Source organism: Protomyctophum parallelum (assembly GCF_964188405.1).
Source record: "Protomyctophum parallelum genome assembly, chromosome: 3".
In the NCBI taxonomy this organism is placed as follows: domain Eukaryota; kingdom Metazoa; phylum Chordata; class Actinopteri; order Myctophiformes; family Myctophidae; genus Protomyctophum; species Protomyctophum parallelum.
This window is the reverse complement of record NC_139698.1, coordinates 44569549-44582245: the sequence shown is the minus strand read 5'-3', so window position 1 is coordinate 44582245 and position 12697 is coordinate 44569549. Positions and strand designations below refer to the sequence as shown.

General features: G+C 42.6%; 1 protein-coding gene across 2 annotated transcripts; it reads left to right on the top strand.

The window, feature by feature from the left end:
- Window positions 1-171: 171 nt before the first annotated feature.
- notchl (notch receptor, like) lies at window positions 172-11815 on the top strand. 2 transcript variants are annotated; one of them, XM_083760728.1, is made up of 11 exons: window positions 172-408; window positions 2373-2517; window positions 2726-3052; window positions 3509-3729; window positions 4519-4846; window positions 6424-6599; window positions 7108-7169; window positions 7668-7797; window positions 9334-9431; window positions 9832-10163; window positions 10871-11815. In XM_083760728.1, exons 1-11 carry the CDS (start codon window positions 357-359, stop codon window positions 11367-11369), a joined length of 2370 nt encoding a protein of 789 aa, XP_083616854.1. In that variant the 5' UTR covers window positions 172-356; the 3' UTR covers window positions 11370-11815. The 2 variants fall into 2 exon arrangements, with proteins under 2 accessions (XP_083616854.1, XP_083616855.1); XM_083760729.1 differs by lacking the exon at window positions 172-408 and having other exon boundaries at window positions 2396-2517; window positions 3646-3729.
- The last annotated feature ends 882 nt before the right edge of the window (window positions 11816-12697 follow it).

Sequence of the window (12697 nt, the reverse complement as noted above, 5' to 3'; positions counted from 1 at the left end):
CACACACACACAGGCAAGTGGCCCACTGCTATTCTTCTGTACACAGTGGCAGGAAGTTGTCCAGATATCCGCAGGGGCTTCTGAAAAAGAGTGAACAGTGGGCGGGGTGGTTGTATTAGAAGGTGGGATGGGGGTACAGTCAAAAGACTGCTCACACAGTTCCATTGTGAACAGCGATACAAGTCCTGCCAGTTCACAGAACCACAGGGAATCCAGAGTGATCCAGAGTACACCCTAAAGTCACAACAACGTTCTGGATATAGAGGAGCCAGGTTTAGCTGAAGCGACAACCTGTACTGGACCACAGATACTGCTCGGAGGAGAGAAGAGAGTTCCAGGTGACCAGGGTGGTAAAGATGTTGGTTCTAAGGACACTTCTTCTGCTTGGCTTGAGCAGGCTGTATCAAGGTGAGCTATCTACACACCCACAGTACATGTCAACTGTTAAAAGTGTAACAGGGCCTGCTATTTGAATTATGTTGTGCAATACAAGTTTGTTGGACCTTGTTTCATTAATCATACTCATCAGGTTAAAACTGATATTGACACTCCGCAAATTATAATGTTAAAAAGAAAGGCTGCATTTCTAAAAGTGGACATTGATTTGAGAAAATCTATCTGTTTTTCCTGGCTGTTATTTGAGCCACTGTCGATATGGCCTGCCACAAAGTACGCTTTCTTTTGCAGATATTAAAGAAGATCTATTAAACACATCTAATTTCAGCTCTATTGGTCATAGGCTCCGTCATGATTTTATGGTCTCGTACACACCTGCCAAACCCCATTGTCCTATTCCATCACATTCCTCATCGCCACAGTGATGACCTTCAACCTTTATCAACCCAGCCCACTCCATTTCCTGTTGCTATTCGCCTCATCTGGTAACTTCCTGTTTGTGTCAGGCCCATTTCCTGTTCCCTTAACGGCCCATGTTAGCACCCACCTTTGAATGGCTTTCATTGTTATGAATGCTGGCTAACACTCTCAAACAATATGCACTTTGAAAATGTGGGTCAGATTCTAAATCAAAAGTACATATTAACCGCTTTAACCATGGTGTACATAGTTTCGTCAAACATTCCCCCCTAAAATTAAAGAACGGAAGATCTACAAGGTCACATGCATAACAATGTGATGCATTGTGACCTTTGTGATCAGCTAGTTTTGAAAAAGAATTCAAATGTTTGAATTGGGTTTAGGTGGTTGCTTGTTCAAGTTATCACCAAAGTGGTTTACCCACCAATATGTAATGGCATATGACAGGTGCATTGTAAAAGACTGGGTATTGTAGCATCCAAAATATATTGTGACATACATATTGTTTTGTAATTTATATTTTTTATAGATTTTTTACATTTTGACAGCATACAGTACGTTGTACATGAATCAAGTGTCTTCTATCCCAAAATTGGGTCGTATAGTATGTCAAAACAAATCTAGACAACATTTAAATCAGCGTCAGAAGGATAACTAAAAACATTAAAAATGAAATAATGAACAAACAGAAAAGAAAGTCTGGATTGAGTCCGAGTGATGAGTAGATTGACATGAATTTGGAAAGTATTTCCTCACATCTTTCCAAACCATAAGTGTATTATAGGGAGCGTAGTAGTTGTTGTAAACTCTAAGTACTGAACCCTCGTCTGGTTTGACAGACAGGTAGTGTGTGACAATCCGGTTGAAGTATACCGTTGGTACGGCGACAGCGACGGCAGGCCCGGGAGAACAATAACGCGACACGAGACAGTATCACGCTAAAGGTTCACAACATTTATTACACACACAGGAACATATATAGAGCTGGATCCCAATGACGTGACAACAACACTTGAGACATAATAACCGCTAACTGCAGCAAGGCTGACCTTGCTGTCTGAGATGTCTCTCGTAGCCTAACCATAAAGTATGCTACAGTTCAGGCAGTACACAATACATATCAAGTACACTGTGTACTCACGTACAAGTACACAGCCATGGGCGATCAGATTATAACAGTAGTTAGCAAGATCTTGTATGTTATCTACATTGTGAGTAAACGTACAGAGTCTAATGTTCTTGGGTGACACAACATTGCCTCTGTCTCAATCCATTGAGTTTTGTCTTTTTGAACACCAACTTATGTGTTTTATCTGTGCAGCCCAATAATAAATCTGTAAATTTGGTAAAGAAATGCCTCCCATGTTTTTTGGCTTCATCAGTTTGGAAAGTTTTAGTCTGGGCTTTTTCCTGTTCCACACGTATTTGGATATAAAAGAGTTAATCTTTTGAAAAAAAAATTTGTGGTAAGTAGCAGGGAAGATTTTGGAATAGATAGTTTAAACGTGACATACATATTAATCCAAAAGACCATTTGCATTTTATTTGTAACACAGCTGCAGCAAATGACCCGTGGGGCCAGTGTCCAACCACCAGACAATGCAAGGGCAAGTTCGGCGACGGGTCCTGTGACAGGGAGTGCATGGAACCTGAGTGTCTTAGAGATGGTTTTGACTGCCTGAAGGACAGAGGCCATTGCAAGTAAAGCTCCCCACGTTTATTATTCAGTTATTATCTAATACAGTCACTGGTTCTCAAAGTGTGGTCCAGTCCAGCCAAAGGGACCCTGTGACTCATGATAACAATCACTAGCCCTTACATGCTGTGTGACCACGTTCTCTCTCTCTTTCTCTACATCTCTGTAAATCTCTGTACCCCTCTGTGCCCCGTCCCCATCTCCCATCTTCAGTCCAGGCCATATTCAGTACTGTCGTGATCACTACGCCAACTCCCACTGTGAACAGGGCTGTGACAGTGCTCCCTGTGGCTGGGATGGCAGTGACTGCTTCAGGCACCATAATACTCTGTGGGCTAAAGGCACCCTGGTCCTTCACACCACTGTACCCCTGCAACGTGGCACCTTTACCAATAGTTCCCTCTTGTGGGCTGTCAGTGTCCTACTCCAGACTCCTCTCAAATTGCGAGGTACCGCCCCCCTCGCTGTCAACAGGGACGTATTCACCTTTAATTCCCAGCAGCTCACCGACCTCTTGGCATCCTCGACTGACTCAAATGGGTGAGTATTCAGCTAAATGCCCAAACTAAATGCCCAAATGGAAAATTGTTAATTCATACCATTGGGTCACCGGGAGTGTAAAAGTGATAATTTCAGCAGGCATATAATAAGATCATAAGATATACTGATATACTATACAAAGATCAACAAAATAGATGATTCAACTAACAAAAAAGCATGATAAATAAACAGATTCATGGTAAATGTATGTACCATCGGACAACTGTGTCACACATCGAATAAAGCACTACTAGCTCAAATTGCATTCATCACAACAAGGTCACAATGTACCTTGTGACCTTGTAGATGTTTTCAGCATGTGACATGTCAAACGACAGTACGAAGTATGAATCAGGCTTCAGAGACACAGTCAAGGTACTCATGTGCTGTAATATGTGTACATACCACCCATCTATCAATACAAATGCTAATGGTAGTTTACTGTTTTTTTTTTAGTTCCCTCCTTTTTCTTCAAGTGGACAACAGGCCTTGCTCCCGTCTTCCCTCTACGTGTTTCCCCCATGCTAACGAGGCGGCTAGCTTCCTGCGAGCTGTGATGTCACTGAAGCCTGCTTCATTCCCCTCCTTTACAGAGCTTAAGGCCATCGTTGCTGTGAGAGGTATGAGGGAGGAAATAGGAGGCAGAGAAGAGGAAAACGTGGAACAGGAAACCAAAGGTAGGCCAACATGTCCTGTCATTACAAAGCATGTTCTGTGTGTGTGTGTGTGTGTGCGTGTGTGTGTGTGTGTGTGTGTGTGTGTGTGTGTGTGTGTGTGTGTGTGTGTGTGTGTGTGTGTGTGTGTGTGTGTGTGTGTGTGTGTGTGTGTGTGTGTGTGTGTGTGTGTGTGTGTGTGTCTGTGTGTGTGTGTGTGTGTGTGTGTGTGCGTGTGCGTGTGCATGTGCGTGTGTGTAGTCATGCATAAATGTGCGTGTGTGTGCGTGTGTGTGTGTACTTGGGCACACATAGACATAAGTGGGTTAACAAGCCCATACTCTTGCCGCACACACAATTGTTGAATTCCGTCCAACCCAAATATTACTCAATGCTCCTCACCCCTCAGTGGTTTTGTTCAGTTTTTGGTGATCATGTTTTTTTGACTTTCAGAGCTTAATTTTAAATATCCAGTGATAACTTTTGGCTGAGGCATTGAAGAGAACTGTAGTCACAACTCGTGTCATCTCCTAAGCAACAAAAGTCGCTTCAACCTCCGCACTGTAAACAATTCCTACTATCTAATATTGTTTGACATACCAAGAGGCCAAGTTACAGACAGCCACTGCACTAAGTTTATCAAACTGACACATAGAGACCTGCAGGAGTGCAGGTTCCCAAAGTGCACAGACATGTTTAACCATATTCACACATATAAATGAAAAACCGTATCAAAACGATGGGACGATGTGAAAATGCAATGTCAGTACATTCACCTTCAATTGCTATGAATATCCCATTCTCTTCTCACAGAGCCAACACCTGCGTGGCTGTGGGGTGTGATCGCTGTGGCGATTGGTCTGACACTGGTCCTGGCCCTCGTGGTGTTCCTGGTGACGAGGAGGGTGAGGCGGCAGCGAGCAGAGCGGGAAGGGGGAGACAGGGTGAGACACAGGTCCACCGTGACCGACAGCGATGGCGGCACCAAGGCTTGGGCGCAGCATGCGTCCCATCGAGACCACAGGGTCCGGAGTGGGAGGGAGAAGAAAGACAGGAGTGGTTTGAGGAAAAAGATGAAAGCCAAGGAAGCAGAGAAGAAGAGACGTAGGGAGCCGCTGGGGGAGGATGCCATGCGAATGCGGTGGGTGAAGCTTTACTACAATTATGTAGTTGTGAAAATTGGCCAGCTGTTAATGCACTTTGCCTTTGTCTCTTTGCCATTACAAGTTTAAAGATGGCGTGCTGTGACTTTTGTACTTGTTCTGTTTTATGTGTCTATGGAGTTAATAACTTCAAATTACTCTAATAGACCCCCAGGTGTGGTTAGAAATTTGAAATATGTCTTCCCTCCCTGTGTATGTTTTATTTCTCAAAAGGCCCAATCGAGGTCCAGGTCAAAAGGCCCAATCGAAATTACAGTGATATTGTGTCATCACAATATCATCTCCTCCCCTAACCCCTCCCCTTGAAGAGTGGTTTTCATGGATATGTCACCATTTTGCTTACTCAATTTCGCAGTTGTATACTGCTCTGGATATGATTGAGAATCTGCTAATTTGTAAATTGGAAGAGTAACAAGAAATGGAAGGATTGGAGCATTATCATCGTTGGGCACATAGCCTAGCCTGGCTAATAAGCCAGACTCAAAGCCAGACCGAATCAGCCGTCATTGTCACATTTGACAATGTATTTAAACTTCTTAGTTCCTTTTTTGTTTGCTTTGTCAGATAGGAAAGTGCAGTATACATTGTGTCCTTCTGCTGTCAATGTGTCCACCATGATGAGGTGGTATATGCTTCACTTCTCCATTAGTACCCAATGTCTGAATATTATGACAGCCCTCCATTGTTTCTGTAGGACATGAGAGGATGTTTAGTCTGTTAAAACAATGATGTAATTAAGGACGGATAGGCCTATATGCCTCATAGCCAGGCCTATAATGGTTTCAACTATTGAGCTGTATAGTTCTACCTTTTATAAAAGCTCCTACTAAACGTTACTATTTTTGAGGGGCGCTAGCCCCTCCTACAGGTTTAATGTTTGTTTTTAGGGGGAGAATTTGTCATCTTGTCCCTAACACAAACATTAAATGCCATTAACAATGAAGACAATTTAATGTTTGTGTAGGCACCGTTTGTTTTACATCACCATTACATCACCTAATCAACATGAGTTAGACTTTCATATATTAGCGCCCCTCACTTTACACGGGTGTGATTTTTAGTCTACATGGACTTTTAAACTTATTTTTAACAGGGAAAGCTGGTTGTTGTATTTATATATACTACTAAATGTATGAATATAAAACTGAAAACTCAAGTACTGTCTGTAGTACGGTAGTACCCACACGTGGGTGCCTCCCTCAGGCAGACTTGTGTGAAGCAGTGAGAATATTGAGACACCCAGACATTAGTCCTTGAGAAAGGAAAACTTTCTGCCTAGCTTTTTCCATGCCTAGCTTTTTCTGGCCCTCTTCTTCAACTTTTAATCACTTAAGCCCTATACTGTAGCATGGATGCATTACATTGCTATTTTGAAAAGTGCTATTCATTTTTGACCATTATGGCTTATAATGCTGTGGCAAAAATAGAGATGCCCAGATTCAATGTGGTTCAGTTACCTTACCACTGCCATAAACATTGACAAATTACCCTTTAACAACCATTCACAACCATTTGCAAATGATTCTATTTTGACTTGACCTTGCACCAATTTTAGACCTCTGAAAAGGGACCTGGATATAGGAAGTGACACAGACTTCACGCAGAGTTCAATGGAGGACATAAATGCTCGTTGCTCCAGACGTCAAGAGGATGTGTCCATCCGTGACCACAGGATCCAGGAGCAGAAACACTTCAGATCTGGCCACTCGCAGCCCCATAGGTCGATACAACGTAAGCAAATGTCCTGGTTATTTCTTGACTGTGCCCATATTCAAATGAGGGGAAGCAGCTGAAAGACTGTCCTTACAGTAATGTATACTGATATATCATTTTGAGACAGTAGCAGGGCCAGTGTATAAGAAAAGTGGAAAACACCTAGACATTAGTCTGTACAACGAATATCTCTAAATTCTGTTTTTTTTAAGCAATAATCAATATATCGCAACTTTCAACTGCTGCTGGGAATCAATTCCTTGGGTAAATAGTTTTAGTTTACCTATACACCCAGATACTCCCCAGAGATTTGTTACTATTATACCCGTGTAATGTCAGTTCAGCACGCAATGGCGTACGTGCTTATATTGATCGGCCAGCTGCCGTATTGTCCCTAGTAGGGAAGATAACGTCGAATAAGGTCTCGCTCTCTCCCCCTCGTAAATAAAGCCTGGGTTTTGGTAATAATATCAGATCCATCTTAAACGACTCAATTATAAATGTACCGACTGTTGTTCTTCCTCAGCTCCACCAATAGGATGGGAGAGGAGTGCTGTCCCGCCTCCTCTTCTCAGTCCTCCACAGCAGGTAATGATCCTCTTCATGCTCCTTTTGTCTCCTTCTCTGTGGTGAAGGAGAGTCAAACTATAATCAACTTGTTTTTTCATTTTTGAGGGGCGCTAGCCCCTCCGATATTCAGCTATTAGTGTAGATTTTCGTCAAACATTAAATTATAATTGACAATGAATGGAGAATTTGCGTCATGTGTCTGAGCAAATCGACATGATGAATTACGATGATAAGATCGGCCCTCACTTCATGCGGGTGTGATTTCTGTCCTCTATTTAGTCATTGCCAATTTCTGACTATGTTGCACAGTAGCATGCGAATAAACACACACAAGATCCAGATAGTTATGTTTTTACTGGATTTTACTGTGTACTTGTGTTCTCTTTTTCTCACACTTGTGATTTGTGATGAAAGTGCTTACAAATGAAATAAATTTGATGTGATGTGACAGTGTTACTTTGGAAGACGTGCATACTTTTATGCAAGGATTACTCATTGCTGTTCTTCATTTGACAGACGGCCCCGGTGCAGTGGTGCGGTCCTGATGGTTCGGTGGTTCTGATCAGAGCAGTCCGTAGTGGGCTAGACAGAGTGGTGCTGGAGTTGTTACGAGCAGGAGTGCCAGTCAACAACACAGACCACACTGGTACAGTACAACCTCACTGTCTCACAGATTCAATGATCTTGATGATCTTTGAGCATGTTGACAGACAGACAGACAGACAGACAGACAGACAGACAGACAGACAGACAGACAGACAGACAGACAGACAGACAGACAGACAGACAGACAGACAGACAGACAGACAGACAGACAGACAGACAGACAGACAGACAGACAGACAGACAGACAGACAGACAGACAGACAGACAGAGACTGTGTCCACCAGAGGGTGCTGCAACTGTGCACAGTTCTAGGTTTTCTTTCTTTTGTATATCATTTTTATATGGGTAAACTGCTTTAAACATTGTCTGGTACTACAGGTTAAACACAGGTCTTACAACACATGATCACAGACTGAACAGGAACCAATTTAACAATGTAGCCCCATTTGGAACCTCTCCCTCCGCTGTATAGCTCAGAGATGAGGTTCCACAGCGTAGGGTGCCAGCAGATGACGTGATGACACCGGCAGATATTGTCGAATATTGTTGATTCTTACCTTTTTTCGCACATCGCATCCAACAAGTAAAGGTTGCCCCCCTGCTCTCAGATGTTTTAAAATGTAGAGGTAGGGGCCTAAAGAAAATCTAAGCGACGGTTTAAATAGTTCCGCATGGGCAGTACTGCTCCCGTTAAGATTGCATAGGCAAACATGGCACATACTACTATGGCAAAGCAAAGCAAAGTTACTATGTTTACCCAGGGTAACTGGACTAAGCTCAAGAACTTGTTTACAGCCAGGCCCTGCTCATAGAACATTTCATGGTAGGGGTTCAATGCCTTGCTCAAGGGCACTTCAGCGGTGGTAATTTTAACGTGCCAGTCCGGGGATACGAACTAGCGACCTTCCGGTATCAAGACCGCTCTGCAAACCATTCGGCCACCGCTGCCGCTATGGTATATATTTATACCCAATGTCATGGTATAATACTTTATTAGTAGGCCTATCCTATAAAAGAAATGTACCTTATACACCCGCACTCGCACACAGAGTGTTTGAGTAAACCGGTGTAACTTACCCCATGTCTCCACGTCCCTTTTTGTGTCCCTCTCCTATTCTGATCATTTCCCCTGTCTTCTCTCCCTCTCTCTCTCACTCTCTCTCTCTCCAGCACCCCTTCTGCCCCCCCCTGACTCAGAGCAAAGTTAATGTGATCTAGTGTCCACGTCCAGGCATGGGTGGATGGACATATTAACCTTGTTGTTTGTCTCTTCTTTGTTCAGGCTCTCTCTCCTTTCGTGGTCTAGCAATCTTCATATTTATTTATTTCTCTGACTTACTATTTTTCTCACTGATGATGTCTTTCCCTCTTGCTACCTCTCTCTTCCTCACATCATCTATCTTAATGTCTACATTTTCTTTCTTTCTGTTTCTCTCTGTGAGAGACTTAAGCATATTTCTCCCTCTCCTCACCTCTGGGCTTTGACTCTATTATGTAATGTTTGTTTACTAGCTGACTACCTCCCTCCCTTCCTCCCCCTCACCCCCACACTCTGAATACACTCTCTCTGTCCCAGGGAGGTCCGCTCTGCACTGGGCAAGCTCAGTAAACCACCTCTCCCTGACACGAACCCTCATTCGCTATGGGGCAGTTGTGGACCTGCAAGACAACAAGGTACGATATTAATGTTGTTTTTTCTATTATGGTTGCTTTTATTCTTTTTATAGCCTAATCATGCAATTAATTTGTTCCTTTCTATACACAGTACGTCAGTGCGTAGTGTTCAATTTCTTTTCAATGCTAAAGATATAAACACTCATAGGATGCTTTAAATGGACACTTAAGCCTTTTTGGTGTTCTACTTCCTACACATTTCCCATAATGCAGTTTGTGAGCACAGCCTTTTTAAGTCAAGATCGATCAATAGTTGTAGTTTCACACCAGTGGATTTTACGTCAGTCACATCACTGGGGTAAACTTTTCATCACAATGTTTGGTGATAATATATTGTACATTTTGTCCACTAAATGGCAATAAGGATATATATGTTATGGTTATGATCCCGCTCTCTTAGGGAGAGACTCCTCTGTTCCTCTCTGCCATCCACGGCTGCTACGATACCGCTAGGCTTCTCCTGCTTAATGGTGCCGATGTAGACCTTCATGACCGGAGGGGGCGTCGACCCCTCGACGTGGCCCGTGAGAGTATGCACCACCAGGTTATGGAGCTACTGTTGGCTCACAGAGCTCAGCGGGGGCCCGTTCCAGTGGAGCAGGCCAATGACATGCTGTGGGAGGAGCGTGCTCTGATGTATTCTTCATGGGTGGGATCGCCAGGTCTGAATGGGAGAAGCGCCTCCTTCTCTGGAGTCATAGGCCACCGAGATATGACCCCACCACCACAGAGGTGAGCCTTTCAGATCCGGAATATCATCGCTGTCATTTGGAAACCCTTCTATATCCCAAAGCGGTTATTTTTCAGGAAATGGAACAAAGGACCTGTGTTTTAAATTGATCCCTTGTTGTTTTGTGTTTTAGTCTCAAGCTCTTAATACTTTTCATTGGTTCAATATAAAACCCACAGATTAAAGGTTTATTCATAGTCCAGTTTTTGGTGAAGAGCTGACGACCGAAAACTACAACACATGACGTCACGCTGCGGTGGTCACTGCTCACATGCACAACACATCTCTCTGTTTTTACTAACCACCGTTTCGGTGGTCACCTCTTCAGCGGAACCTGGACTATGAATAGGCCTTTAACTATACACACCTTTTTTAATAGCTAAAATAGCCAATCTAAGCTCACAACGAGTCAAGCCACGATGTGTTGTGAGCTTGTATATCTCCTTTTTCCTACTTTTGCATTCTTGTACAGCAGAGTAGGGCATTTCATTACGAGAAAAACATAGTAAATTTCAGATATGGAGATACAACGTTTCTGCCTGACAGCAACCGCATGATGAGGTTCATCATGAGTGATTCAGAGGGTTTCACTTTTTATATACATTTGCATTATAGAAAGTCATAGATTTTCCAATATTCCAGACAATGTATGTAAAATATTTGGATTACAATCCAATTTAGTGCTGGAATTTCCCTCTTGTCTTTTCAGTGACTGGTCAATGGGCCGGGGGCAATACCCCTCTCCTCAGAATTGGCGTCCACAGCTCAACCAATCTGCAACAGCATTGGTCCCTCCAAGGGTCATGGGTCGTTCACCTAGACCAATAAGCACCTTACAGGAAGTGACCTCAGAGGACGAGGACAGAGAGAGGCCGCAGGAAGTCACAAGAGCATTAACACCTCACTTCCTATCACCCCAGCCGGCTCCCCGGCAGCGCTCCTTTTCTTGCACACAGCATGCATTGCAGCGTCGCTCCAGTGGCCACCAGCCTGAGCCCAATTATGTCATTGTGACAGATAAAGCAACTAATGAGTCTATAGAAAGAGCTATCGTTAGCCTGCCCACCCAAGCTCCCACTCAGTCAGAGCGTCAGCAACCTGCAGATAATAGTGACAATCCCATCAGAACTGAGCCAGCTAATTCTGAGCAGAAATCCAGATCTGAGAGACTGAACAACGCCGCTGACTCTACACAAACAGCCCTATAGGAGTCGGAAATCAAATAACCCTATATAAAATAAATAACTTATTTCCCTTGATGTAATGTCACAGGGTAATTTACTTTTGGTTGGGCCCAAAGCATGTTGTGAATATTTTGGTACCAAATGTACATACAGGTATATTATAGATGCAGCTATAATGTATAACATTATGCTTTCTTAAAGTTTATATGGGTCACATTGTACAGGAAATACTTTTCATTGTTGTGGGAGAACCATACTGATAAATACAATAAAAATATTGTGTTACACAAATTAAACAGTCAGGATTTTCAGTTACTAACAGGTCTTGGGGAATCTATAAATTCATAGAACCTGTGTGTGCGTGCGCGTTGTCTGTCTGTCTGTCTTTCCCTGTTAGGCCGCACAGGGTTGCCCAAAGGTAGATCTACCAGATCACAAAGACTGTGCAGGTAGATCACATGACATGCATTGCCCATAAAGAATATTTAATTTAAATATTGAAAATATATATTTTTGGCATCTGCCACTTGAATTAAGGTGACTTGATTGATTGACATCAAAAAGAGCCTGTCAGCTCAAGCCCACAGTGCAATATTTAGTTTTCAAGAGTGTTGCTGTGCACAAATGTCGGTAGAATTATACAAATTAAATACAAAAAACCTATTCCATTTCTCTCCCTCCATTTCCCATTCCAAGTGCATTTGTCTTAATGTACCTATTTTCAGCAATGGTATAATGTTTTTTTCGGTGGGTAGATCTTGAGCTGGTCATTTTGTAAGAGCTCAAGTCAAAAAAGTGTGGGCACCCCTGCACGAAGGTCATATTCTAACATTTTGCTGTGCCAAATTAGAGAAATCTAAATCTCACCTAATCACCAGCATAAATCAACTCATATACATTTCTATGAACTTTGACCTTTCACCAAACAAATTCCTCAGTAGGCCACTTCACCTTCTCTTTTCAAACCATGTCCTTCTCAAGGTCATTCATTGGTAAACATATTGACATTTTACTGTGGCAAATTGTAGAAATATCCCTTTTTTATTGATTGAATACTTTATTACCAGTTTGTAGGTTTGGTTTACAAAGATTGTTCAAAGGATAACACAAAAAGCCATAGGAGCTTGTTTCTTGTGCTATGCAATTAATTAAGACATTTAAAGACTGTTATATCTTGCACCACTCCATCTAAACTTGCCATTTTTTACTATTTTTAAAAACATTTAAAATAATATTTCAAATAGCCGATCTACAAGCTCACAACATGTCGATTGGTTAGTTTAACTCTTTTAAGAAGTTTAAGGATACAGGATAGGCCTATTCAAGAACCAAAATAGGCACACTCTATAGCT

Coding starts and splice junctions, on each gene's coding strand:
- notchl (XM_083760728.1), top strand. CDS start 357: ATGTTGGTTCTAAGGACACTTCTTCTGCTTGGCTTGAGCAGGCTGTAT. Junction 2,518..2,725: donor AAGGACAGAGGCCATTGCAA/GTAAAGCTCCCC, acceptor TCCCATCTTCAG/TCCAGGCCATATTCAGTACT. Junction 7,798..9,333: donor CAACAACACAGACCACACTG/GTACAGTACAAC, acceptor TCTCTGTCCCAG/GGAGGTCCGCTCTGCACTGG.